The sequence below is a fragment of the Poecilia reticulata genome, chromosome 11 (assembly GCF_904066995.2).
Source record: "Poecilia reticulata chromosome 11, P_reticulata-male-v2, whole genome shotgun sequence".
Classification (NCBI taxonomy): domain Eukaryota; kingdom Metazoa; phylum Chordata; class Actinopteri; order Cyprinodontiformes; family Poeciliidae; genus Poecilia; species Poecilia reticulata.
In genome coordinates this window covers 3,892,166-3,919,471 of record NC_088840.1, presented here as the reverse complement: position 1 = coordinate 3,919,471, position 27,306 = coordinate 3,892,166, and the positions used below count along the sequence as shown (strand labels likewise).

Below are 27,306 nucleotides of genomic sequence, written 5' to 3'. Positions count from 1 at the left end.
CTATTGTTTCTGTTTATCATGTTAATATGTTAATAGTATTTTGTAGACACCTTTAAACTTTGCCCAAATTATGTCCTACATTTCAACAAAATAATTCAAAAGAAATTTAAAAAACACCTAAATGTAGTTTGACATATAAACCTTAAATCCTAAGTTTCCGTTTTCTCACTAATGTTCTCTTATAGAGCTTTGGAGTTATTAGAACTGGGGAACTGACTGCAAAATATGGAAAGCTTTTCAGTTTTAACTGTTAAAAATATAGAAAAGCTTGTAAAATTTAATCTCCTGGAATAGTGGGTCCCACTTTCTGTGGTCTATATATAATAAAATTTATTGTGATTTCTTGGTATAACACGGCAGAATGTGAAAATGTTTAAAGGTCAAGAGTATATATGCGAGGCTCTATATTTCAGAACAAAAACCACGTGGACATTCAGAAGTGTGCAAATAAAAAGAAAACAGCCTCCAACGCAGCACGGCGGATAGCAAGAGCCGAACCGGCCAGAACAGCCATCCAGATATCTGAGCGTACAGTTCTATTAAATATAGAGCAAAGCTGCTGCACACACACACAGACACACACACCAGCAGGACTGCAGCCCAGGGAGGTGTGCAAGATGTGAACTCTGGTTTCCCCTCAGGCTGCTCAGCTACAGAAAGGCAGAACTGAAGAAGAGACGAGACCTTTCCACCTGAGCTGAGCTGAGGAATCCATTCATATGCACCGTCTTCCATATTCATCCACATGCTCTCAGTCATCTAAAGATGTTGTTATTGCAGTCGTTCTTTGTTCTAGGCATTTCTATTCATGACTTATTGTTTGACCTAGCTACCATTTCCCCGCCTAATAAATATTCATACTGATAAAAAAATAAAAATAAATAAATAAATAAATAAAATCAATTACACTCTTCGTTCACAATAGGTTTTTAAAATGCTAATTTACCTCCCCTCAAAATAATGTTTTCAAAATGTTTAATTTGAGGCTCTGGAACTTTAACATCAAGGTCTCCAGCCCTAGCTGTTAAAAACATTATTTTACTGTAAACACTATCCCTATTTGTTTAGAGCTGGAGCTTCGAAAGCAACTAATTTAACTTCCTTATTGGGAAGGAAGTTAAATTTCTTCCCACCATTCCTTCAAAATGGTGGGAACTTTAAATATTGGTTTCCAAGAAGTCAATGAGTAACGTAGGCTATCGAGACGTGTTGATGTCTATTATAAGGATGTGTTGACATTAAAACTTTTAGTCATTATGCTTGTTTTATGACTAAAGGTTGTTTTTTGTTTTTTTTCTTAAAATTCAAATAAAAGTTGAAAAATGTCCTGTGCGGTCTGCAGCTGGGTGCTGGCTCCGTCTTATTAGGTTATGTTTGTTCAGTTTTTTTTTAATTTGCTTTTCTTCTTTTTTTAATATTTTGCTAGTATTTACTCTAATTTATTTAAAGCACTTTGAAATGACTTACCTCTGTCTGTGCTATTCTTTCAAAGCAAAACATCTGAAAACTGCCAGATGAGATGGGTTATCAACATGTCTTTTTAAGGCCTAAGATCTCTACAGTATGGCCATACGCAACAATAAACAGCTAGAGGCTGCTGATGTTTTCCAGAAATTTTTGCTAAAAAGCCACTAAAAGCTCCCTGAGCTCAGTCAAATGTCAGCGTATCTGCAGGTCCAAGCAAGTAAAATTTGCAGACCATTTATCCATGAAAGATGCAAAAAAAGCCAGCTAGCTAGCAGAAGTATGCTAGCAGCTAGTTAAAGGTAGCCGACAGAAAAGTCCTACGAGAAAAAAAAAAAGTGAGAATATATGAGATTAAATAACGCTGTCGTGACAAAGTTTAAGACCTTTTATTAGAATATTTAAGGCAAACTTAAATTTTTTAACAAGTTTAAGATAGTTTAAGGCCTTTATTCTTGATAGAAGTATTTAAGACTTTTTAAGGATGCGAGGACACACTGAATGTGCCTCTGCTATATTTTCTATTTTTTTAACAACCCTTGAGCCTCCTGCCAAGGCGCCTTCATGTGCTAACGTAAAGACATTGTGGGCAGAAATCTGAAAAAGTCTGAGTTTAGACACTGTTGTTGTATGACTGTCATACCTGACTGTTATGCTAACAGCTCAATTAAAGCAGAGGATTTGTCAAAGTAACATGTCCAGGATGACTCCGTCAGTTGTTGGCAAGCACTCCTAATCCACATCATTTGCTTTTGCCGCTGCTTTATAAATCTCTGTCTGGCTGTGTGATGAGAAAGGGATTTGGGGGCATAGTTCCAGCTTTGTGATTTGAGATGCTAATCAGCTGCTTCCTGTTGTAAATAAAGCTGCTACCATGGTTATGCATCATAACGAGCATCTATAAGTGAAAAAGAGCGGTGCAGTTCTCGAGAATTACCTGATTAAATCACATTTTAATGATCAGATATCCAATTTTATCCGATTTAATCCAGACAAACCTCTAAATAATACACGCAAAATACTCATTTCAAATTTGCAATCAAAAATATTACATTTGAACTAAAACGTGTCACTCCTGTGATGTTGCAATCTGACCTATTAGTGTTTATTTTGAGTCCAGCCTTTGATATTCTGAAGACTTGTGACTTTTAGTTAGTAAAAAGTCAGTAAAAAAACAGGAGCTTTGTTTTATATATTTTAGCCATGCTGGAGATTGAACTTAGTATATGTAATTCATGATTTAAAGTACAAATCTTTCTTTATATTTTTTCTGGGACGCAAAAACAAAAAAGACTATTGTCAACAAATTGATCAAAAAGAAAAATAATTATAAAAACTATTGAAAATCTTAAGATTTATCTTTCTCAGTTTGTCTACCTAAACAACAATAAAAAAAAATAGCACTCAATGCCTTCACCTACTGTAGACATGAGCTACCAAGACGTCAGGTGGGTTAGATGCAATAAAAACATGCTAATGATGATAATAATGAGTGTGGACATATGTATGTCAGTGAGCACATGACTGTTCTGCTAACGGGGTGAGAGAAGGTAAGCTCTCATTAGAGAAGAGGTTGGGATCCACTGCACCACAGCATCTCCAACTCTCTTCTCTCAGCTCGGTAAAATACTGACAGCTGCCAAACTGAACAATGACAATCAACACTTGGCTGAGTCCATTTTGCTTTGCTGCTTAAAAAGCAGGGCAACTTTCTGAATCAGCAGAAAGAAGCCTGGGCAGTGTCGTCTGGAAAATGTCAATGAAGATTAGGTTTGACAAGTCCAACAACGACCAAGATTCACATATGTTTTCTCTTAATAAATCAATCAGAGGGGGAAAATGTATTAAAAAGCTTGACAATATGAAATTTTTTGTATCATAAGAAATAGGATTTACTTAGCTCATCGGTAAAGCTCTTCAAACCAAAAATAGCATCTCAATGCTAACCATGTAGCAGCAGCACAGACGTCCCCAACGCGAATGTTAGCATCCACTGTCCTCATTTCAGAAGAACTTCCTGAAACACCTGAAGGCTGAATAGGTGTCACAGCACTTTGGACCCATCTGATGTTTGAATAAACTAAATAATACATTAAAAACAACATCTGTGTCCTTGAGCTCATATGTCTATTCACCTAATGTTTTAGGAGCAGAAGGAGTTTTTGAGTTGAAATGCTGCATATTTTGTCAATATATAGTTACATAATTTGTGATTAGATCTTAATCCAATTTTAGACCCTCTGACTATCAATGCAAAAATAAAATCTTAAGTATTTTTGTATAGTTTCAAAGTGAAAATGTCTCAGTACACTTGGATTAGGACAACGCTAACTTACAAGTAACTTCTATTTGAGAAATACAAGCTTGTTTCAAGCAAATAATTCTTTAACACTGGTGAAAACGTACTAGTTCTGCTGGCAGAGGATGTCACTTATGAAATTATTCACATATTTGTGGAATCATCTGCCAGTGGAACTAGAACTTTCTTAATCAGTATTATGGAATTATTTACTCAGGAGTGCTGCATAGCACAGCACACTTTCTTCATTTGTAGAAAAAGTTGAAAACTGTACTTCCTCATCACTCTGCTCCACACTGTGTTGGTGTGCTATGTTAGTAAAATATTGACATTTTTGTTGAATGAATACAATTTTGTAAGGGGCTACACCAGTGCTACAGTTTGTTATTTTAACATTTTTAATTATGCCATAAAAAAATTATGCTAATAATAATAAGCTGGTGCTCAATTAGCAAATACAGCAAACTTTGTAATCTTCCTGTACAGAGCCATGCAGAAAACAAAGTTGAACAACAAGTTTATGCAAATTGGTTAATCAGTAGACCAACCCGACATAATTACCATGACCGCTTTACTTATTGTATGCCAGATAGCATCTAATGTCTTTGGATGAAACTGCAAACCAATAAAGTCGCCGGAATAGCTGCATTCAAAGCTGTTGTATTTGGAGGAAACGCATCTTATCTCATTAATTCAGGGCCTGGATAATCACGGGCTAATTAAAACGCTCAAACTGTATCGTTTCTACGACTTCATGTCTACCGTGGGGCTGCGGCGTCGCCCGCGTCTGCCTTCCCAGGCGTCTGAATCCATATGCAAATGCCCTTTAAAGTAAACTCTGCGGGAGAGGGTCCGTCTCACATTAATATTCATCAGGCCGTGAGCGTCTGTAATAAAGACACTCGACAGCATGAAGAGGGAGGAAGAAGACAGCTGCAAATACGGGCCGGGGAGGTTAGAGAATGAACTGTGGCAGAGGATTGTGGGAGAACGCACTGAATGAGCTCTGAGGTAGGGAAGGAGGCTTGGCTAGGTGTTTTTTTTTTTAATTCAAACTGATAAAATCTAGCTCTGAAGTGAGGAAGCTACTGTACGGGAGAGGAGGGGAAAGTCGGATGCACAGACCTTCACCTTCCTGCTATCGCTGCTGAATCCTAAATAAGCGGTGGCAGACTCTTTAAGGAACCGGGTCCATGTAGAACAGCACATTCAGCTAATAGGAGAACACGGACTGCTACTTTGCAAAAACAACAATAATAATCCATAGCAGAAGAGGAAATGTTTGTTTCATAACAGAAACATTTCCAGTATATAACAGCCAGTATATTAAAAGTACTGAAGCTAAATATGTATTACTATAGATCTACGCTGAAACACTGGCTGTTTAGAGCTGCCTGTGATTACTAGTAAGTAGAACTTTGATCGTTATATCTGATATGTATTTGCTTGATGATTTTAATGATGACATTTGACAGAATGTAATGCTTCATAACTGATGACTGCATTGTGTTTTGAACTGTCTTGTTGAAATATTCTACATAAATAAACTTGACTTTGCTTATATTAAATAAGAATGGGTCACAAAAGATGAAGGTATGCATAATTATCAGCTCTTCTTTGTCCAGTGCACAGTGCTGTACAGATGTATCCGAGTCCCTTTAATTGTTTTTTTTACATTTATTCATATTATGGCCAAAAAGACTGACATTTTTTTGGGGGATTTTGTGTGACTGAACACCAAGCAAATAATCAATGAATTGTATGAATTAAAATGACCTTCCTTGATGGTCATTTATTTTTGAAGGGCAATTTTGTTACAGAGACATTATAATCTATTTTATTTATGGTTTTATGGTTATGTCTGGTTTTTATATCCTTTGTATTTGTTGCTTTTGGTGGTTGTGCTTTATTTTGGATACTTAAATTGTCTTACAGTTCCAGTGTTCTTTATGGAATTAAACTGCAAACTTAAATTATGCTGGTATCAATGCATTACTTGAAATGTTCTCAAAACAACATTATTATCGTTTATTGCAAGAACTCTTGGGACAATTTATCACCCAACAAAATGCGTTATGACAGGCCTGTCACCATGAGCAGTAAATAAATCATATGATAAATTAAAATGAGGGTGATCATTTCCATCTGAACGACAATTGTCAAAAAGACGCTGTTGAAAAGCCGCCATTTTAAGAAAAGCAGCAAACATTTGACACCCAGTACAAAGCAGTAAGTCTGGGCTACCTGTCACTTTTGCCTGTTTTCCCTGTCTTTGCTGAGTGATTTTTTTTTTTAAAATACAAATTTGGTTATAGACACTTCATAATCCATTTTAACTGTCAATGTTCTATTTGCCTTGTTTTATTTTGATTATTTAAAGTTTTTTCTAGTTCCAGTGTTAAATGTGCTTTTGCTTCTTTTTTCTTTTATTTTTTAAAACTTTTTTCTGTATTAATTTTTGAGAGAGCGAGCGAGTTATTTTGGAAAAAATATCTCGCATTATTTTTCCATTATTATATTAGTTGAAAATGGTCTCAAAATGGCAATATTATCATTCATCTCAATCATTTCTGGGACAATCCATTGTCCAGCAGAAAAGTCCCAATAAAATCATTCAAATTGGCGATTGCGATGCGAAACGAGGCAGAAGCATCAAAGGTGTCCACTCACCATCATTCAGGTCCTGCAGCAGGTTCTCCTGACCGGAGAAGTCCAGCTTGACTTTGATGCTGATAGCGAGAGTCACAGTCTGGCCCGGCTTAAGCGGAAGTTGATGAACTGCTTCCTCTATATCCCAACTCAGAAATTTGCCAAACACTTTGTCTGCAGGAACACAGAAACAAACAAACAAACAAACAAACAAAAATGATACATTTAGAAATGGGAGAGGTGGTGGCAGGGTGTTAATTGCACATGAACAATACAAAGCACGCCTGTGTGTTTCTGTGACGTCCTCCACGCCCGTCACCAGACTGTAACGTATGCCTCCCAGCCCGTCTGACGGAGATGAATGACTCAGCTGCAGCCACTTCAGCCAGGAGCAGCGAATGAATGAAACATCACCTGAATAAAGCATGCGTTCTGCCTGTGCAGGTGAGCCACTCCTGATGGAGGAGACGCCGCGAGAACGGCAAGGAAGGCGCGCTCCGCACACAAACCCGGGCCGAGATGCAGACGGCCGCTTCTACGGCGGGAACAACGGTTTACACGTCTCGGCTCGATTCATCACCAAAACCCGTAAAAATCCTCAGAGAGGATGTGAACACGGGCGCCATTAAATAAACATTCATGGGAATAACTCTCTGCCTTAATTATTCATAAAGCCGGAGCGCTTGGGTTGAATTAAAAGTGAAGAAGTGAGAGACAGAGCAGCCAGGAAAGCAGGAGGAGGATTTAAAGTACATCTCTGGGACAGAAGGTCGTTTACTCAGCTGAGCAGCGTCAGGCGTTGGAACTAAACAAGCAGAAAAGCTTGGATAGTGGATGTCATTATAATTATCGCAGCAATTAATTCTGCAAAATGGGTTAAAGCAACCAGAGTGACTGATGACAGAAATCCTTTGGAGAAATTAAAAATAAAGGATTAGCGTATCTTGTTGTCTTATGTTCTATCAGCTGTTTCCTCTGTGCTTATATATTTGGATATGTCCAAGTATTTAACAGGAAACCTGAGTAAAATGATGTGTTTACAGGAAGCATGGCTGCAAGGGTAAAAAGGTGTTCAGTCTTCAGTGAATCAAAGACAGCTCACTTTATTTTTACACCTATTAAATGTCACATAACCCATTACTGTATTAGGAGAAGGCTTTTGTCATCCATCAAGTATTTTTGTTTTGAATACACATGTATCTGAGAGAAATGGGGAGCTGTCATATATTAAAAGATGGCTGCGTCTGCATGGTGGCAGGAAGAGTTATGTTTTGTTTGTTTCACAACAGATGTCTTGATGTTTAGGCTCTTCTCATCTTTTATTCATTCGGTTCCCAAAGAGAACTCAGACGCTCAACTGTTGCTGGTCCAAAGCTTTCACTGGATAACATCTAAGAAGGAAGGAGGACCAGGAAAGGTGAGCAGGACCAGAGTATGGTAGATGAAAGCTACGTCCAAACAAAACCAACAACATCCAGCTCTGTGGCTGACTGATGTAGAATAACGTCGGTAGAAATAAATCAGTGTATGACAACATAAAAGGGAGAAGAATATCATCCCACTGTATGTAAGGTTTATAATAAAGGTCACAGTTCAGCAAGATGTAGACAGTAAATACATAAAAGGCCTGAATAGAAGGGAAAATGAACAACTCAAACCACTTCTATTCTTTTTTTTCCTCGCTCTCTGTGCCGGCTACACTACACACAGAGTTGTTGTTATAGCAACTGACTGACAACAATCCCACTAATTATCAAGATTCAACATTAAAAAAGACACAAACATTTCTTACACAAAGAGCAGAACATTCAGTTTGTTACAGTATTACCTGTAACAAACTGATAATCAATAATTATTAATTTCAATAATTAATTATTGAAATGAGTAATAAGTGATCACTGTGGTAGCTGCCGATGAGCTGTCAGAGAGTTGGTGTGTGGGTCGCCTAGTTTGTTTTTATTAAACTGAACCAAAACAGTTTGGTTCACATCAACCTTAACATGCTGTGGAATTCCACACCACATCTACATGTTAAGGTTGTCAAAGTCAAGCTAGCATAACTCACGTACACTTCCCTCTCCCTCTCTTAATTTTATTCAAACTTTGATGTCACGCAGCAACGCGTCTCTAGAGACAAAAAGTGGACACCAACAAGTTTTTATGGTAACAAAACCAAAACCAAGACTTTAAGAGTTTTTTGTCCTTCACTGCAAACTGTGAAAAAGCAAGAATTAAATTAACAGTCAAAATTTCAAACTATTCATAATGAGAGAGACATGATCTGAAAGAAAGAAACTGGTGAATAACATGAAGATACTTATTTTTGCATTTCAACATATCAGAAAGGTATAAATTTGACAGGAATGTTGAGATAAAAATTTCTCATGTATGAAAAAAAATGTATGTGGGTCAGTGACACCCTTGGGGAGCCCGGTTTGTTATGACATGGGGTTTTACTGGAATCTGCCCTCTAAAAAGTATTTCATCAGGCAGTCCAACAATTTTAAGATCTTGCTTTTGTGCATCTATAAATCATATATGACACACAGACCAATAAGAAAAGTGTCCTAAATATTCTGCTTCAATACTTTAAATGTTGCCTTTAATGCATTTTTTATCTTTTAAAAGCCCAAATTAAAGTCTAACTCAATCTAATAATAGATAAAGTATGATTTAGTTGTTCACTGTTAGGATCAGAAGTCAAACAACATAGAGGCAGAAAGAAAAGAGACAAAGACAGAACTATTTGTCTCAATGACAAGATATTTGTTTAAAAGAGTCACGGTGAGGAGTAAAAACCAGAATCTGACTAATGAACTGTTTGATAATAATTATGCTTAGTTATTTTATTTTTGATGCCCTATAAAGCCCTTTAGACTTGAACTTGTATGACTGGTGCTAGATAAACGACCTTGCCTTGCCTCATCTTGCATGTATGAGCTCTCATGAAACATCAACTTAAATAAGCTCCACCAATTCTGACAGAAAGTATCCAATCAGAATTATGCCAGAAGCTTATTGATGGCTAATAAAAGCATCTAGATTCCCTGCCAACTTGCTACGGGACATTTACCCAAAAATAGCAGGCGTGTATGTATGGACTGGTACGCAGGGTCACCATCAAACATAAACTAGGAAAAAAATGACTCAAATTGTTATATGATCATTTTATCCTGGGAAAAAATATGAGTTCAAATGAAAGCCTAAACTGCCAATAATGAGTGTATGTGAACGTTTGACCAAACTCACATACAACACATGAAATTTAATTCAATTCTTTAGGAATAAAATTTTATTACCAGATGGCACATGGAAAATGAATTCTCAGGCAAGGCCTTTTTTTGGCAATTAAAAAAAATGAATAGGACAATGGTAATTAAAAAATAAAATTATGTGGTCTGTGCTTTGAATTTCTACAAAGTTTTATTATTATTTACCCAAACAGTTTCCAAACAGATGACAGCAAAGGAACAATCCTTATCGCACTCGTTTCACCTTTTCTGCAAAAACAAATCTATCTCCTCCTGGGTGGGCTTTGCTTCAAACAACTGTGTTTGTGCAGCTTTGTAATAAGTGAGAAACCATCCTGATTGTTTCCATGAGCATGTGTCAAATCAATAATATATGCACTATGAATAGACCAGGCTGTTTACATCTGCTCCCAGTCACACAATTGCAGATTGTAAATAACAGCTTTTCTTTTCACCGACAGGTGTTGAAGCAGGGGATACTGTTCGTATGCAAAGCTCCAAATAAATAGAGGTCCATTAAAAAACATGAATATCAAAATCACTATCAGCAACCATCAGAGCTCAAAAACAAATTGGAAGTGGAAGAAAGAAAAGCTGATCCAGAGAGAAAGGAGACACCCAAGCACCCAGAGCAAAGAGAAGATTCAAAAGGTGGTAACCCCCCAAAGAGGAAAATAAATTAATGAATAAACTTATGAGCTGCCAGATGGCTAGCAATTAGCCAGCAGCTTTGGGCAAAGTTGGCAACAAAACGTCCCTGTATGTGTAAGTTTTAAATTAAAATCTGAAAAATCAAAAATGATTACCACCAAATAGCCATTTTCTGACTGACGGATATCAATGACTTGACTGCTTCTCACTGGTTTTTGAATTTCTGTAAATTGGAGCATTATGTGAGCTCCTTAAAGAGGTCGTATAATGCATTTCCCAGGCACCATAGTGTCATTTTATAACCACCAGGTAACTGTTACCTTCAGTTGTTATAAAATGCTGTACATATAAACATTACTTAAAAGAAATTTGACTTTATAACTTAATGCCTTAAAATCTGGCTTCTGTCTCTTTACGAAGCACCTGCTCTTTCTGACCGTTCGCTGCACAAACCGTCAGATAAGGCTCCTGCATGTTGGTGTTCCCGTTAAAGCCTGAATATGCCCAATTTGGGTTGTCTTGGCCCTTCTATCTCAGCCTGTGGGGTTTTCCCTGACTGGGAATGAGAATACAACCTGTTGAATGTGACAGGTAGCCAATCAGAAAGCGCGGTGACGTAAGAACTCCTGCCTTGTGGCTGAACACAAACCGATCCAACCTGTTGTACTTTTATCAGCTCTGTGGTCACAAAGGTTTGGAAAATCGGCAGACAATTCTTAAATCTTTCCGTCTAAACCAGACTTAAGACTCACAAGCTCTACTCATCTCCTCTTGACCACTGCCCAAACGCTCTCTGACTCTGGTCACTATGGTAACGTTTACATATCCCTTCAAAATAAGATACAGATGCGCCACAAAAACGAACATTTTACTTTCGTGAAAATTTTAACTCACAATAATGACTAACGTGAGCCCTGAGCTTGTTTCTCTGTAACAAGACGGTTCCATCTGGGAGTGATGGGAGACATAACACCCGAGGTGTTGCTTGAGCACAGCCTGCTTGGTCTCTACGTGGTGAAGCAGTTTGAAGTTTCATTGCCTCATTAGAAGCCGGTCGCCGCATGTTGCGTAGAGCGGCTTGTAACGTGGGCCTCACCTACCGGTCCAGGATGAATCCATTCTCCTGTCTCTTCTCTGGGTCTTTTCCCCTTTGCAAAGAAATTTTCCAAAGACATCTGATCTGTTTCTTACTCATTTTGCTGCTTGTGGCCTCAGTGTTGGCACGCAAGTAACCGAGAGAATCCGGTTAAAGGATTTTCAAAATAAAAGATCCTCCTGACTCAAATAATACATAAAACGGAAATATTTAATTATTTATTGAGTGGCCCAGTACCAATTGGTCCACGGACCGGTACCGGTCCTCAGCCCGGGGATTGGGCACCACTGGTCATTCTGACACATTGTCAGTTTTAGCAACTAACTTTGTTTGAATAAAGACAAAAAAAAACACAAAAAAAACAATATGCATATTGGTTTCATTTGATAACTTTTCAAATTACAATCCAGGCTTGTCAACACTGTCTTTATAATGTTGAGGTCAAAGAATCCTTTCTAATTCCATCACTTTTTAAATGCAGATCTTCAAAACCAACAGAGCACAGAACGTGTTTGCTTTTGCAAAACAGATAAAATTCTCTCTGTAGAACTGCAGTAAAGCTAGAAAATAAAGACCTTAAGGTTGTTTGAATGAATCTTCAAAAGTAAAGTGTGTTTACAACTTTCTCAATTTTTTATGGCACTTTAGATGAATTCACAGCAACAACAACAAAAGAAAGAAGAAATGGACCAAGTAAAGCAATTAGCACTTCGGAGTTCACATACAACAAGCTAGGCTGGTCTTTCCCTGAGGAAATGAGTGTGCTTTGACTGAACTCTATTTACTGCTGACTAAGAAGTGCCAAAAGTCATCAGTAGGTAAGATTTTCTTTTTTATGTTCAAAATGAGATAGCTAAAAAAACTAAATATTTTCCTTACTTTGCATAAAAACTGAAAATGTGCTGCTGGTTAATTGCCATCTTCCATTTTATGGTTAAATGTAAAAGTGTATTTAGCATCTTAGTCATAGTAGCTTCCAGGGCGCGGTACATGAAACAAAAACTTCCCTGCTATTAAAACTTGGGAAAACTCACCCCAGTGACCGATTTAGTGTTAATTAACAAAACTTCAAAAAACAATAATATTCTCTTCTGGTCAAACTGTGGGAAAAATAATATTTGTTGCTGATTTTAAAAACAAGTACCGATATGCAAGCGGCTATCAAAAGGGACATTTTCTACAAGACCTCAAGATGTTGTAAAAAAAAAAAGAAAAAAAGAAACACTGCTTTCGTGATAAGACTTAAAAAGTCGACTTCACAATCATTTTGTCTTGATTTTAAAACATTTAAAAAGTTTAGAGAGACTGCTGGCTCACACTGTGTCATTAACTCCGCATCTGTTCCTAATTTGAAGAGTTAATGATTACTCTTAGCAACAAAGAAAAGATAAAAACTATATGAAAATTGTTATTACATGTTCCTCTACTATAGTTCTTAAAGAGAAGTTGGAATTAGCTACGTTTAGTATTGGCATCTTTACACAAAGCGGAGAACAGCAATTAATCAAAGACTTCTGAATGATTTCCTGTCAATTCATATTCTTAGACTGAAAAGCGTTTCTTCTGGAAGTACTTTGGACAAAAACACAGAAGGTTTTCTGTAAAATCTCATGAGGTTTCAGTAACCGTACCTGTTTGCTTGATTTGCTGATTTCCTTTTTAATTCTTATCACTGATTCATCCGGAGTTTTACCCTCTGCTTTAGGAAAACCTTGTCTTTTTCTGCTTGCCTGTAAAGAAACCTTAGAGCGAGTTAAAGCCAGTCAGCGAGTCTTCCTCAGTGTTGGTTGTGACTCGGCAGTTCTTTAAAAGAACTGTCCGCTGATGATGAAAGTAGGATTCAGCTAGCTCAAGAGCCTTTCCAAAAGATTATTTTTCTCTTTTTAGTGTCATAATTAGCGTGTTACATCTATTTGTTAGGCCAACATTTCAGTAATTTGACACAATTTAATGCAAGAGATTAATTACTCAGAGCAACACTTGCTCTAAAATTACCTCATACTGATTAGAATAAATAAGAAGTTAAACTTACAGGCAGCTGCCACTCTGACTGCACCTAAGTTTTAAAAAAAGTTACACTAAAAAAAAAAAAAAATCAGAATAAGTAGTTTTACTTGTTATTTCTAAAAGGAGTCAGACTGTGAGATTGGTTGCCATCTTCTGAACACCAACAGGAAAGCAGCGACAGGCTGCAGAGACAGATTAGCCTAAATGAATCAGAAAGTTCTTGTGACATACACTCCAAACCTCAGCTGAGCTGACATTATCGTCATCTATAAGATGTCACCCCTGAGGCTTTTGCTTTGCTGACACAGGAACTCAATTTGGAATATTATGTAAAGTTAAAAATGGGGATCTCAATTGTAGGTGTGGAGTTCTAGAAACAGAAAAACATGTTCAACACTGATTTGATCAGCTTGTTAGAGTTAACACCAACCGCCATTGAGTATTTCAGTTCCACTATATGACAATATCGTTTTTTGATGTAAAATACCTGTAATGTGCTGCTACAACCACAATGTGGCAGTATGGCATTAGTTTTTTGTTTTTTTTTTGGCAAGACGAAGAAAATTCTTTAAAGTAGAACTAAACCTAATGTGCATTACCTCAGTTTTGAAAGATTCCATCAAAGTGGGTGGAGCCAAGAGGCACTGAGGGCCAAGTGTGGAGATGATTGGAAAGGGTTAATATGGGGCGTGGTCATGCACTGTTGCCATCTTAGCAACTATGTTGCAATGTTTACGTACTCCTCACACCTCTGGAGACGATTTTTCAAAAATTTACTTTACTATATATATTAATTTGTAACTTTTATTATTTATTTACAATGTTTTAGCAGAGAATCAAACTAGCTGCTAAGATTGTTAGTTGACGTGGAAAAAAATGCAATTAGAATTGACAAAACACAAAAAAAATCATCAAAACAATAAAAAATCCTGTTGTACGTTTTCCATGTTGGTTCTACATTAAACAACCATTAAGAAAAACCGAACAATGTGAAGCTCTCATTGATCCAAGATAGGATCATTGACCAAAATCATTTTAAAATAAATAATAATAATAATAATAATAATAGTCATTTAATGCTGACTGTTCAAACTGTAACATAAATCTTAACTTCCTGGTTGCTAACCATGAAGAATAATTACAGTTTATGAGTTCAGATATTCACGAGGGGTATTAAAACATGACCTGACTTTCTAAGTATGTCTAAAGCAGAGACGTTAGTGTAATTAAAAAAAGGATGATGCAACCTGCTCCTTGGCTCTGTCTATAAGGTTTTATGACAACTAGAAACTTCAATTTTCAGAATTATCATTTGGACACACAGCAACATGCAAATTTCCCGTAGATAGCTCAGAGTTTAAAAGTAAATACCAGCGTAGTGATTTGATGATTCTTACAAGAGGTATATCTGTGTATTTCCTAAAGTAAGAGTTTTTCTTTAATCTACAAGCTTTTTGGGAAAAGTTCTATTTCAAAGTTGAACAAGTAAGATCACAACTTCTTTTGAGTGTGGCCACCAGGGAGAGAAATGCAAAGTACAGAGCTTCTTAGATGTAGATATTATTCAAATGTGTCTTTTAAAATGTAAAACAACATTAATGAGAACATTGTCTCAGCACACGCCAACAGGCGGATTTCAATCCACCTAAGCCAATCATTTCTAGAGAACCCCCAAGCTGCTGGGGACATAAAGAGTCCTTTTCTCACCATGTTATCAGTGAGTCATGAATTCTCCATCAGCGTGGGTCACCACAGGCTTTTCCTGGGTTCGCGCCTTTTTTGAGAGCAAGCGTTCACGTAAAGTGCGAACAAGTGGAAAAGTAACCCGGGGAATCTAACAAAAGCTGCCTGATATGACGAGGCCAACGGGTTCGGATCGGTTCCATAAATACCGGCTTCCTGTGTTTCCTGGTTTGCTTGTCACAATGTGATCGAGCAACTGCTGAACACAAAGAGAGACAAAATGTTCCTAGTCCGTTTCCCTAAAGTTGTCTTAAAAATATTTCTTCATGTGGACCAGAGAAGAATGTGAGAGAAAAATGAAGGATTACTAAGTGAACAGGTCACACAAACTTTGACCTGGATTAAAAAAATCTGTTTTTTTCTCAACAAAAAGGAATAAAAGAAAACAGAAGCAGGATTTTATAACGTTTACTTTTTTGGATTATCTAAAACATGCCAAGGTACTTGAAATCTGCAACAGAGCTCTGTTTAGTTCAGTTCATATTAAGCTAAGCAGAAATACATTCATTAATATTTTTTAAAACCCGCAGGGAAAGGATATTGTTGCAGTGGCAGCATTGTTAATACGGGATTATTTCATGATATAATACTAGCAGAAATCCCAGCTAATGGTGTGCTTTTTAGGGGAAATGGAAATATTTATCGATGAACCAAGACCAAGGTCATCTTCTCCGGTTTTCTCCACAGTGTTTATAATGTTAATCATTATTGTTTTTATTTTAAAAGGGTATTTTTTACACCATTAACCCCAGACTGCATGCGTCTTTGCTGTGCTCCGTTCTGCTGTGCGCTTCACCAGTAGGTGACCTGAGGCTGCAGGACGGTGTAATTAATTGTGTAGGTTAATAACACAAAAGAACATTTTGACTTATCCACTTGCAGCTTTGGCATTACTGAACTTGGATTACAAGATCTTTGTGAGAAAAATAATTGGTGGATTTGCAAAACTGGTTAGCCAGAGGTCCATGACCTTGTTTAGCTATTCCCCAGCAAATACTGTAGTAGAAGTCTTCAAATAGCATAGTGGGGAATAGAGGAAACTGAATGGATTGAAAAATAAGACCCAAACAGAATATAAAGAAATATACACAGCCCCAAAAGAGAGTAATTTCAAATATTCTGAACTCCAAGTATATGACAAAATGTAAAAAATGTGTTTTTTGTTCCATGATGTATCCAATTTAAGCAAAGAAATTGAGAAAATAATAAAGTCAGAAATTGGATTTGGTATGATAAAGACATTTAATTTTGAAGCTGTATCGTCCAACTCTATCCAAATGCATCATAAAATCCCAGAATGACAATGAGTGTAATAGCACTTTAAATGATCAAATCCTGCAAAACTTTTGCATCATAAACTAATATCTCCTGAATGACAAAATTATAATTACTTGTAAGAAAGAACAATAAGTTTATGCTGACCATTGGAGAAAAAAAGCTTCTGTAACAGACAGCAGGATGAAGACAAAAAGAGAGATGCATTAGCAGTTCCAGTGAGCAGGACTGCAGAGATGGGAGGTGTGAGCAGGTGCTGAACAAAGAGATGAAACACAAACTAAAAAGCCACAGGGGCATGACAGATCCAGAACCAGAGAAAATAGGGTGGTGACCCCGAGCAGCACCACGGCCACAGACACTGGAAGAGACTGGAGTACCAATCCAATGTGTGGTGAAGAACATCAAAGGCCGTCCACACTGACACAGCACAGAGTCCCCTGCTGTGGCGGCTGTAGTTCTGAGCTTGTTTATTAAATCAAAAGTCTTATGTGTTTTTGCTTTAATGAAAAGAAAAACCTTTCTATTTTTTAGGCGTGTCATCTGGAATCCAAACTGTAAAATTCTCACCTTTAGTGTTGACGGTCTTAGAGGTCAGCTCCAGACTCTCAATGTCTTCCGTGCCAATGTTCTCCAAGGTGATGGTCAGCTGCTGCCGCTCTCCGTTAAAGAGCTGGACGGACACGGAGCTGGACAGTTCTTCTTTGGACATATGTTGAGGGGTGTGAGCTGATCTGTATGGAAAATGAAAAACACAGATGTTACAATGGTTGTCCTTCAGCAAGGCAAAGAAACATCTTTGTTTCTTTGCCTGTCTAAATTGATAAGTTTTTATCTGGTAGAAAGTCCAGAAACCCACTTTTATATTTTATCTCTGTGCACTGTATGCTAACCACTGAACGAAACAACACTCCAAGGTGGAAATACAAAACTGGAAATCTTAAGGTCAAAGTGAGGTTTACCTCTTTTTCAACAATTTAACAAGTTGAAACAAATTTGTCTTTGGTTACTTGTGCTTCAAGTAAATAAAGACAGACTTTGCATTAGTAAAGTTATGTAAACATAGTAAAACTCCACATTTACCAGTAACCAAGCAGCCAAATGTAGCAGCAGAAAAGTTGACCACACTTAGTTCAGTGGGTGTCAAGAATGGAACCCAAGTCTTTTGTGAAAATAATCTGTGGATTAACTAGAAATATAATACAACTCCTAGAAGGTTTGCATCCTGTTACATCTGGAATAAAACTAACAGTATTTCCAAACAAGACTCATCATACCTACAGTCAGACAGGGTGGGGCTGGGGCTGCATTGCTGCTTAATGATCTGGATAACTTGCCATTATAGAAACCACCTCCAACTGAACACCACCATGTGGTTATTGATTTCTGTAGGTCTAACTCCAACCCTGCACTACCAGTGAACATTGATGGGGTTGACATAGAGGTGGTTGGGACCTACAAATACCTGCAAGTATCTGCGAATTCACCTTAATGGCAATCTGGTTTGATCAACAAACTGTGTCGCTTTGTATCATAAGGGACAGAGTCATTATACTTTATTTGGAGGCTAAAGTCTTTCAATGTGTGCTGTGAGATGTTATGCTAGTCAATAGTTCAAAGTGCTCAGCAATATTCTGTTGTCTCCTGGGGCGGGGCTTTGACAGGGAGAAACTGGAAGCGACTGAACAAATCTATCTGCAGTTTGACTCTCTACTCAGGCAGGCACAGAGCAACCCTGCCTGTAACAGCCACCCTTCATCCATCCTGGCTGGGAAAGAGAGCAGCCATAGACCAAGGTTCCTGTCAGTGGGCAGTAGGGGTTGCACCAATTAGTCAACTAGTCGATTCTTTTCTCTGCAATGACTTTTTTCTGGGCCAGTCAACTAGTCGCAATCACGTGACAAAACAGATTTTTCAAAGGAAATGAAAGAAGATGGACTAGGTGCGTTTGTCAGAAAGCTCAAATTGTATAAAAATGTAAATAATTTAACAAAGAGAAACTGTAAATTACAGCATAGGCCCCTGCAATAGGGGCGTAGAGCGGTGCAGTGGTTAGCGCGGCGCCCCGCATATAGACTTTAGCCAGCTGTAGTCAGGAGTCTGACTCCCGTCCTCCATTCGTTGGGCCCATGCCTCTCTTCGCTCTCTCTGTCGGATTGCTGTCAAATAAAGTAGTGCTGAACAAATCCTTTAAAAAACGAAAAAAACTACCGGAGTAATGTGCGACAACGCGTCATGATGTCAGGCTTTTTTATCCCCCCAACTGATCAGTGTCACCGCTCCCTGCGTATTGAAGCTTCTAACCTGGCAGCTTTACGCTCTTATAAAAATAGTATTTGACAACATCTGTAAACTAAGTCCAAATTTCATCCTGAGGGTCTGATAGAGGCGATCTCTGCCGCCGTCTGCATATAGACTCAGCAGCGGTTCAGAGAGCCGCTGCTGAGTCAGCAGAGTTTCCTGCTGCGCATCGAGCGGAGGAGCAGCAGGAAGCTTCGTTGAATTCAACTGTAACCAAACGGGATCCGTTCATAATAAGTTTGGTTTGTGATGTTCCAAAAGCACCATTGTGGTCAGTGTGATAATTTGACTCCTATACGAGTAACTATCCAGAGATCATCAGTATCAGCCGGTGTTTGGAAAAAAAAAAAAGTCAGACCCGACTTTGTGCAACGAACTTTTCTCCGCTGCTCACGAAGAATGATGTGTTTATTGCTCTTTTAATTCTGCATAATAGACTTAGTAAAAGCGGGAGAACGGGAGGGTGTGTCAATATTTGCTGAGAAAATAGCTGAAAAAGCCTCCAAGTAGTTGTGAAGCATTTTGCGCTTACGTCACTATGACGTCTCCGCGACTAGTCGACATCGACTCGACTAATATCATGATTTAGTCAACCTTAAAAAATATGTAGTCGTTCAACCCCTAGTGGGCAGTAGGACTGAGCAGTTCAGGAGGTTTGCTATGAGTCTACATCACATCAGTCTACATAACTCTGTCAGTAACTAATGACTTGGCCGATTGTATTGTACTGTTTGTTAAATATTGCACATCTTGGGCTTTCCAGTATTTGTTTTATTTTGTTTTTACTCTATATTTTTATTATTTTTGTGCTATTGGGCCAAAATAATTTCTTGAATCTTGGATTGAATCTTGAATCGCACCGTCTAGCTGGAGAATGTGCGGCCATCTGAAGACCATGAGCAAGTCCACAATTGATCAAAGCATACAAAATAAACATTTTTGTCAAAATCCCCCAATGTGGTTGAAAACACCATGGCACAAAGAGTTGGTTGGCCTGCTTTGTTACATCAGATGAGAAAAAGCCTTTCATCTTGAATGTGAACAAAAACAAAGAAGATTGTCGATTTAAGGAGAAGCAGTGACACAAAAATAACAATTTTCTGTTATCTAACCGTGGAAGTGATGTGCTGAGCTGAAGCCGAGGAAGGGAGGGAATGACTTCCACTAAACAGCCGCTTGTCTTCACACTTGGCAGGCCTTCCAGCAGGCAGTCGCTGCTCACGCCGAATACGGACGTGTGGTAACCTGCGGACAGACGGGAGAGCGGTCCAGCTGTTTAGAGCAGTGGATTAAACAACTGGCGTCTTTGGGCCAGAGCCGCACGACATGAATAATCCGTGCAACATATGCAGCACTGACCGTTCACCGTGATGTTGCCAGCTGTGCGCGGGACTCCGACGAGAGTGACGGGGTACAGCCCGGACTCAGCGGGCAGGGACAGAGCAGCTGGCAGAGATTCAAACTCCACTCCAGAAGTCAGCAGACCCTGAAAGCAACACAGAACCAGTGATCATCAGCAGATGCTCCAGATGTAAAATAGTGTAATTTTCATCGAAAACCTATCTGCTAATACCCCCAATGGAGAGGGGAATTATCCCAGAGAGCAGCAACTAAAATCAAGCTAACCAGATTTGTCTTATTTCGACACTTTCACCATTCCGTGCCAACATAATTCGTGTTTGTTTTTGTTGTTCCTCCGTGGACAGAGAATCAAGTGTGGCTGAGCGATTCTGAGCACCTGTGTGCTGTCCTACAGATAAAAATCTGGTGGCCAATTCCAACAGCAGAAAATCACTGCATGCCTGAGAGGCGACTGAAAATAAGCCGTACAGATCAGAACGCAGGAGGAGGAGAAGGAATCGGAAAGCTTTGAAATTCAGCAGTCCAAATTCCAGCTGGGTTTTACAGACGGCAACACATCCACAGCCAATGTTTTTTAATGCATCACAGAGTGTACACTGGCCACCCTGAAGGTAATTTTCAAACAATGCAATAAAAGTATGTGGACTGAATTTAAATCTGCAAAAATAAAAGGAATCGCTGCGTGAGATTTCTGGCTTATTATACAGTACCTTGTACAAGTATTCACATGCCTGGAACTTTCTTCACATTTAATCTCATTAAAACCACAAAATTATTTTTACCTGGATCTCATGTGGCAGACCAACAGAAAACTGTGATTGTGAAGTGGAAGGAACATTTTGGTCTAAGTAATGTTGGTCTAGTTTCTAGTACAATAAGAAATAAGACAAAACTAACTTTTAAGTTAGTTCACAAGGATATAGGAATTTGTCTTAAATCAATTATTTCTTAATTTTGTTCCTGTGGCAGATTATTTTACTAATGAGGCATTTTTTCATGTTTAAGTGAAATAATCTGCCATTGGAACTGGAACCTTTTCACCATTTAGGGATTACTGACATAAAACAAACTCATATATGTTTCTGAAGAGTTGCTTGTAAGTTAGTTTTGTCTTATTTCAAGTGTAGAAACCTCACAAAAATACTTGATTATGTATTATGCAGTGGGAATGTTTTTCTACATCAGGGAGAGGGAATCTGGTCAGAGTTGTTGGAAAGACACAAGAAGCCAAATACAAGGAAATTCTGGACAAAAACTGGTTAGAAGCTGCAAAAGACTGGAGACTAGAATGTTACATTGTTTTCTGACACAACAACAAACTAATCCAGAGAAGTATTACAGTGATTTTATAAAAGTAGATTCACGCGTTAGAATGGTCTCGTCAAAGTCCACATCCACACCAAATTGAAAATCAGCGTCTTAAATTAAAAATGTACACACAAATTGGGCTATTTTTAAGGAATAATAAAAAAAATTCCAGCCTGCAGATATGAAAAGTTGGTAGAGACATACCTACTGTACTTTTTATTTCATTTGTTATTATTCACTATTTTGTGATTGTCTTTCACATAAAACCCAATAAAATACATTCAAGTTTGAGAATTTAACAAGACAAATTCAAAACGTTCAAGGGTTAGAAATAGTTTGTCGCAATAAGCAACAAATCAATTCATCAATTAATCGCATGATAAATGTAAACAAACTCAAAAATTTCCATTAGAATGATTTATCGTTTTTCTCTTTTTATTTTAGCTCTTTTTTCCACAAAAAACAGGATGACAAAAGTCTGCAGTCTGGTGCTTCGGTCTCTACTAACTCTTTTTTTTGGAAGGACAGATTTGCTAATAGAGACTTTATTATTCATTTTATTTGTTATTTCTGTTTTATTTGTTTTGGATGTTTAAAATGCCTTCCTGTTCCATTGTTAAATGTTCATTAGAATTTAAAGTTTATTGATCTTTGAGAGTGTGTTCTTGCATTATTATGATGCCGTTACTCAAAAACATTCTTAGACAACAATATATTGTTTATCGCGATAACTTCTGTGGACAATTTATCGTCCAGCAAAATTTGTAATCATGACAGGAGTAGTAACTTTGTAAGTTTTCAGGGGTTCGTTTTTTTTTCTCTCTCCCCATTTCTTCCAAATAAAATGTGTAATAAACTCAGTTGTCAGAAATGCGGCGTACGTCAAAGCAGTAATCAATCTGTAATGACACTCTCTCAGAATAACTGTACTGTATTTACATTCCACAAACACCCAGCTGTGTGCAACAAGGCAGACGGAGGTGATGTAATGATTACATCAATCCCTTACTGCAGACACTACCTCACTGGAGAGAAAGCTGTTCAAGGGCTGAGTCTGTAATGTGCCCTCGGTGTGATTTAAGCACTCCTTGCCTTCACATCGGGACATGGTGTGCTTCTCTTAAATGGCTCAAATCTCAGTGTTGACATATTAAAGACGCTTCTTTTTCGTTTGGACTCGAAAAGGTTAATTGCCTTGTTTTAATAACAATAATGGCAAAAGCATGTGCAGAGAAAATGGTTTTGTTTGGTCCTTTTTGACAGTACGCAGTTAACCTTTTGTTTTCCCTCAAGTGGTGCCGTGATAATGGCGTAATTACTATCTGGGGTTATTATTTCTTTTTCTTTGCTCGTAACTGTCCGTCTGGTCAGAGCTAATGGGCAATGAAGAGAATTGAAGACATAAAAGAAACGGCTCCCCAAGACGGAGAAGACACTGTTAATCAAAGCTTTTTGCAAAAATGACAATCGCAATTCATAAACCTAAGGTTGACAACATGCTTACAAATTTATAGCACAGGGTTGCCAAAGTCCAAATAGAAACAACGTGAGCCAAATGTTTTTGATTAAACACTTTTCATACTTTTAATGATAAAAACGTAATACTTAACAGTAGCTAATACGACATTTTGACTGAAAAAAATTGCTATTGCAAGTCAATTAAGTGAAAATTATTCACTCAGGTATGGAATAACTTACAGATATACTGTTTGGGCTACATTTACCACAAAAAATTTTTCAGTGACATTGTTGTTGTCATGTATGCATGCGTTTGTCTAGGTTGTGTTTTTTTCTCTCTGCAGGTTTGGCAGCAGATTCCTAGACTGTCATCTTGTATTTTCTCTGTCCTTAAGTGGAGATAGGAGCTACTATTATGAGTTCACACTTTTGGAGGAGAAGGAGGAAAGAACGACGAGCTGCAGCATCTCATTTTGTTTTCCATGTTATCAGAAGTTCAGTGTTTTGGTCCAACAGTGCACGCTTCCTCAAATCTACCCATTCTGCTCTTCGGTTAAAAACAACAGCTTCTGAAAGTTAAGTAGTTTGAGCTGTTTTCCACATAAACAAACACAACTCAGACCAGTCACACAACAGCTCCGGTCATTATCTCACTCTACTCTCAGCTGAAACGCAAAAATGTTTCTCAAAGTAAATCCTTTTCTATTCCATCCAACTCTATTTGCGTCTCATTCCAACAAAAAGTGAAGAATGAGACGCGCAGATCAACACAAGCCCTTGCACTTTATGCACTAAAATACCTTAAGTTTTTTTTTAAATCATCCTGACTTTAGAATTCATCTAAAAAAGGCTAAATGCATTAGACATTTTCACGGTTAGCAACACCGCTAATCAAAAATTTAGCTCCAATATTAACACATTAGCTGAAGTGTGCGCACCAATAGCGACTTGTCTTTTGGCAGCGATTATGTCAAAAGACTTGAAGTTAGGTAGTGCAGAAGGACTGTGCACTGTCTTTTGTATTTGCATTTCCCATATAACAAAGTATTTTATTTAAATAGAAATGCATAATTTCCCGCTTTCTTTTAAAAGCAGAGCAAATCCATCCTTTCTGCAAATGTCCTGGCCAGACTAAGTTGAGTACATGAAGTCAGAGAAAGTACAAATGACTTGTCTTTCTAATAGCGTAGCGTTAGGCCGACTCTGAATGGGTCAAAGTCGCCCCAAAATTGAAAGTTAAAGAGGCTGTACTGTAGTAAAAGAATAAATAAAAAGAAGCACTTAAACAAAAATCTATAAAGCTGAGCAGAGTATTAGAGGTGAAATCGTGTGGTGACTGACAATGGGGGCCTGTTTTGTCAAACTGAGCGGTCACCTTGGCAAGAGATGATGGAAGGGAAAACTGTGTGTGTGCGTGAGTGTGTGTGCAACCTTGTGTTTTGCTGAGTTGGTTGATGCAGTCTTCCACCAGTTGCAAATTAGCTCTAGATGGCTTACATAAACCTATTTGTCTCTGCGTGCAGGACTCTACAAGACCACCTGAGGATCCCGGCTGCCATGGAGATGTAAAGGGCTTCAGCCAGCATCTGTTTTCTCATCAATCCACCGCTCAGTGGGAGAAACTGATAGCTGCGTTATTACAGCCTTACCATGGCCATTATGTTGGTCCAACTTACAGAGAAATAAGCAAGAGCTTCCTGCAGAAATGTAATGTGTGCTTCAGTGGATATTAATACACTGGAAAGAGCTCTTTGTAATGTCTGAAAATATTAGAATAGCATCAAGTATGAGGAACTAAAGTGGAAAAAAAAGAAGGGGCAAAGATTGGCATTGTTGACTCTCCAGACAGATATAATGTATTCATTTTATTAAAAGTCTTCAACACCTATATGGATTTTTTTGACAACATTGCAGTCTTATCAAAGTGTTTCTGTCTTCTGGTTGTAGCCCCAGAACCAGAACCAAACTAAGCAGCCACTAATATGGAACAAAATTACAGAAAACTGCAAAGATGCTGAAACACTGAGTTCCTTTAAATCAAGACTAAAAATCCACTTGTTTAAAGTTGCTTTTGATTAGTAGTGACTGGGATATTGACTTGCTGTGCATTAGAGCTGCACCAATCTGATATTAATATCTGTATCAGTATAAATATTGACAAAAGTTCTATATTTGGTATTGGTAACAATATGCTTTGTGCTCTGAGCGACATCATGCTTAATTATTTATTTTACATTATATTTAGAGTTACTAGTTGCACTTTCTCAACCATTTAAAAGAAGATTTATTGGAGTTTAATTTTACGTTTAACCACAGAAGTTAACATATAGTTTTAATCAGTTTCAGTTTTTTTTTATTATTTTTGCTTTACACTGGCTGTTCTGTTTCTAATTGTACTGACTGAAAAAATCAAAGTTATGTTATTTTTATATGTTGGTCTGGTTTGTGAAGCTGGATTTAAGTTTGCTTTATTGGCACAGAGTTATCAAAATAATTTTTTTTCTTAAGAATAGCTGCATTTTGAGTCAACTCAGCAGTTTTTCTGTATCTTAGCATCGGCTGATAATAAAACTTGGATATCTATATCAATATCAAAAGTGAAAAAGTGCATACTGTATATTTGGCATAATGCAATGTTTATTGCTTGTTTCATAATGTGGTGATTGTATTGTATGATGTTTTGTTGATGAAAAGCACTTTGAACCGCCTTCTTGCTGAAATGTGCTATAAGATAAACTTCACTTGGCTTATGCTGTTATCAGATGAATCAGGAGGGATGAATCAGCCAACAAGACGAGTCCAATTTTCTTTTGGATCAACTGAGACAGTTGCTGAGATGATGAGCCCAGGAGCTCTGCTCACAAAACTTCATTCGGTTATTTGTTCTCTACTTCCCCGATAATTAAAGAACCATCACTTTTGACAAGTATTATACTGTGGACGGTTCCGTGTGACGGATATCAGACAAATAAACCCTTTCTCCAGTCAGACTTTATATCACTGCATGTGTAAACAGACGCAGCGGTAAAGAAAAGAATTACTGTCTAATCTTTTGCAAACACAAACCAAACGGTGGCCTTGCCCTTGCGTCTACTTCTCCAAAGCAGCGGGACAGGAGTAACGGAGTGTGTTAATGAAAAATAGATGTCACTGAGGTGTTGGTTTGTGCCTCGGCTGGACGTCCTTTAATAACAACAAAATGTTCGGAACTCAAACAGCTGCTGTCACCAAGCAGCTTTCAGAATTGATTAAACTAGACGCCCTGATGTCTCGTGGCTCTTTTACACCTCTGTTTTGCTCTTCAAATGAAATAGAGTGACCCTACCTTTTGCACACAATATGAATTCTATCTATTCAATCTGGAAAATGCATGAGATGATGAATGGAATGTTTTTGAATGACGTCCTTTGTTTGCATGAGCTGCTTGCTAAGTGTCAGAAGGCTAAAATATCTGACATTTATAAAGAGAAACTTATACAGAACTAGCTAAGCAATGAGGAGTCACAGAAACCAATTTCTATGTTGGACTCACCACATTAGTTGCGTTTCCATTGTACATATAACTGTACAATTTTGTATTTTGAAAAATAAATTTGCTTAATGGAAACACGCCAAACAGGTTTTTTGATTTAAAGAAAAAGATACAATGAGGTGGTTTTCACCATTCTCCATTCTTAAGACCCATCTCTTTTCTTTGGCTTTTGACACAATCTGAGATGTTTAAAGTGCTCTGTAAATAAAATAGTTTTGTAGTTTAGTTTACACTTTGTGTTATGTTTATTTTTATAATATCATAATTATAGGGTGTGTAATGGTACATGCATTGTGTTTGTTTTCTGCTTTGATCTACCATGTTCTCCACACGAAGCTCGTAGGGCATCGGGTTGTACACCATCAGCTGGACTTCACAAACGTCTCCTTGAACCCACTGGAAATCTATGAAGAGACGATGAGACAAATGGTTAGATTTCACTTCAACTAAAACATTCCACTAAAAAAACTTGGCTCAACAATTTTAAAGTGTAGAATAAATGTGTCGATATTTCAGTTTATGTGGCTCTTATGACTTTTTGTCATAGGGATGAAACTGTTTTCAGTTTAAATGATTACCATTATACAATTTTATACAGATTTCTATTTTTATAATTTTTTTTGCGTCACAACAAACATAAACCAACCAAAAGCATCAAGTTTTCTTTAGTGACTCAGTTACAATGACTTGGGTAACTCTTTGAAAAAGAAACTAAGTAGTTTTACTGCAGCATACCTCTACTCAAGTGCTTTCTACTAAACGTATCGAGTTAAAACATGGAGGTTATTACTTCTGTATGAAAAATGCAGATCACAAAATGATGAAACTATACTGATTTTCACTTACAACACCAAAAAAAAAGAAATTCAAGGAAGCACCATTCGACTGTATTGTATTTACAATTCTCTGA

The 27,306-nt window shown here is 37.6% G+C and overlaps 1 protein-coding gene across 2 annotated transcripts in view; it reads right to left on the bottom strand.

Annotated features, from left to right (window-relative positions):
* The window catches only part of trappc9 (trafficking protein particle complex subunit 9), a 212,070-nt gene that overhangs the window by 148,073 nt on the left and 36,691 nt on the right, over positions 1-27,306 (bottom strand). For both annotated transcript variants that reach the window (XM_008421345.3, XM_008421346.3), the window contains 5 exons: positions 26,715-26,800; positions 20,096-20,222; positions 19,849-19,981; positions 17,006-17,169; positions 6,434-6,586 (listed from right to left, as the gene is read on the bottom strand). In XM_008421345.3, coding sequence (XP_008419567.1) covers positions 6,434-6,586; positions 17,006-17,169; positions 19,849-19,981; positions 20,096-20,222; positions 26,715-26,800 — 663 coding nt within the window. The remainder of the gene's footprint in view (positions 1-6,433; positions 6,587-17,005; positions 17,170-19,848; positions 19,982-20,095; positions 20,223-26,714; positions 26,801-27,306) is intronic.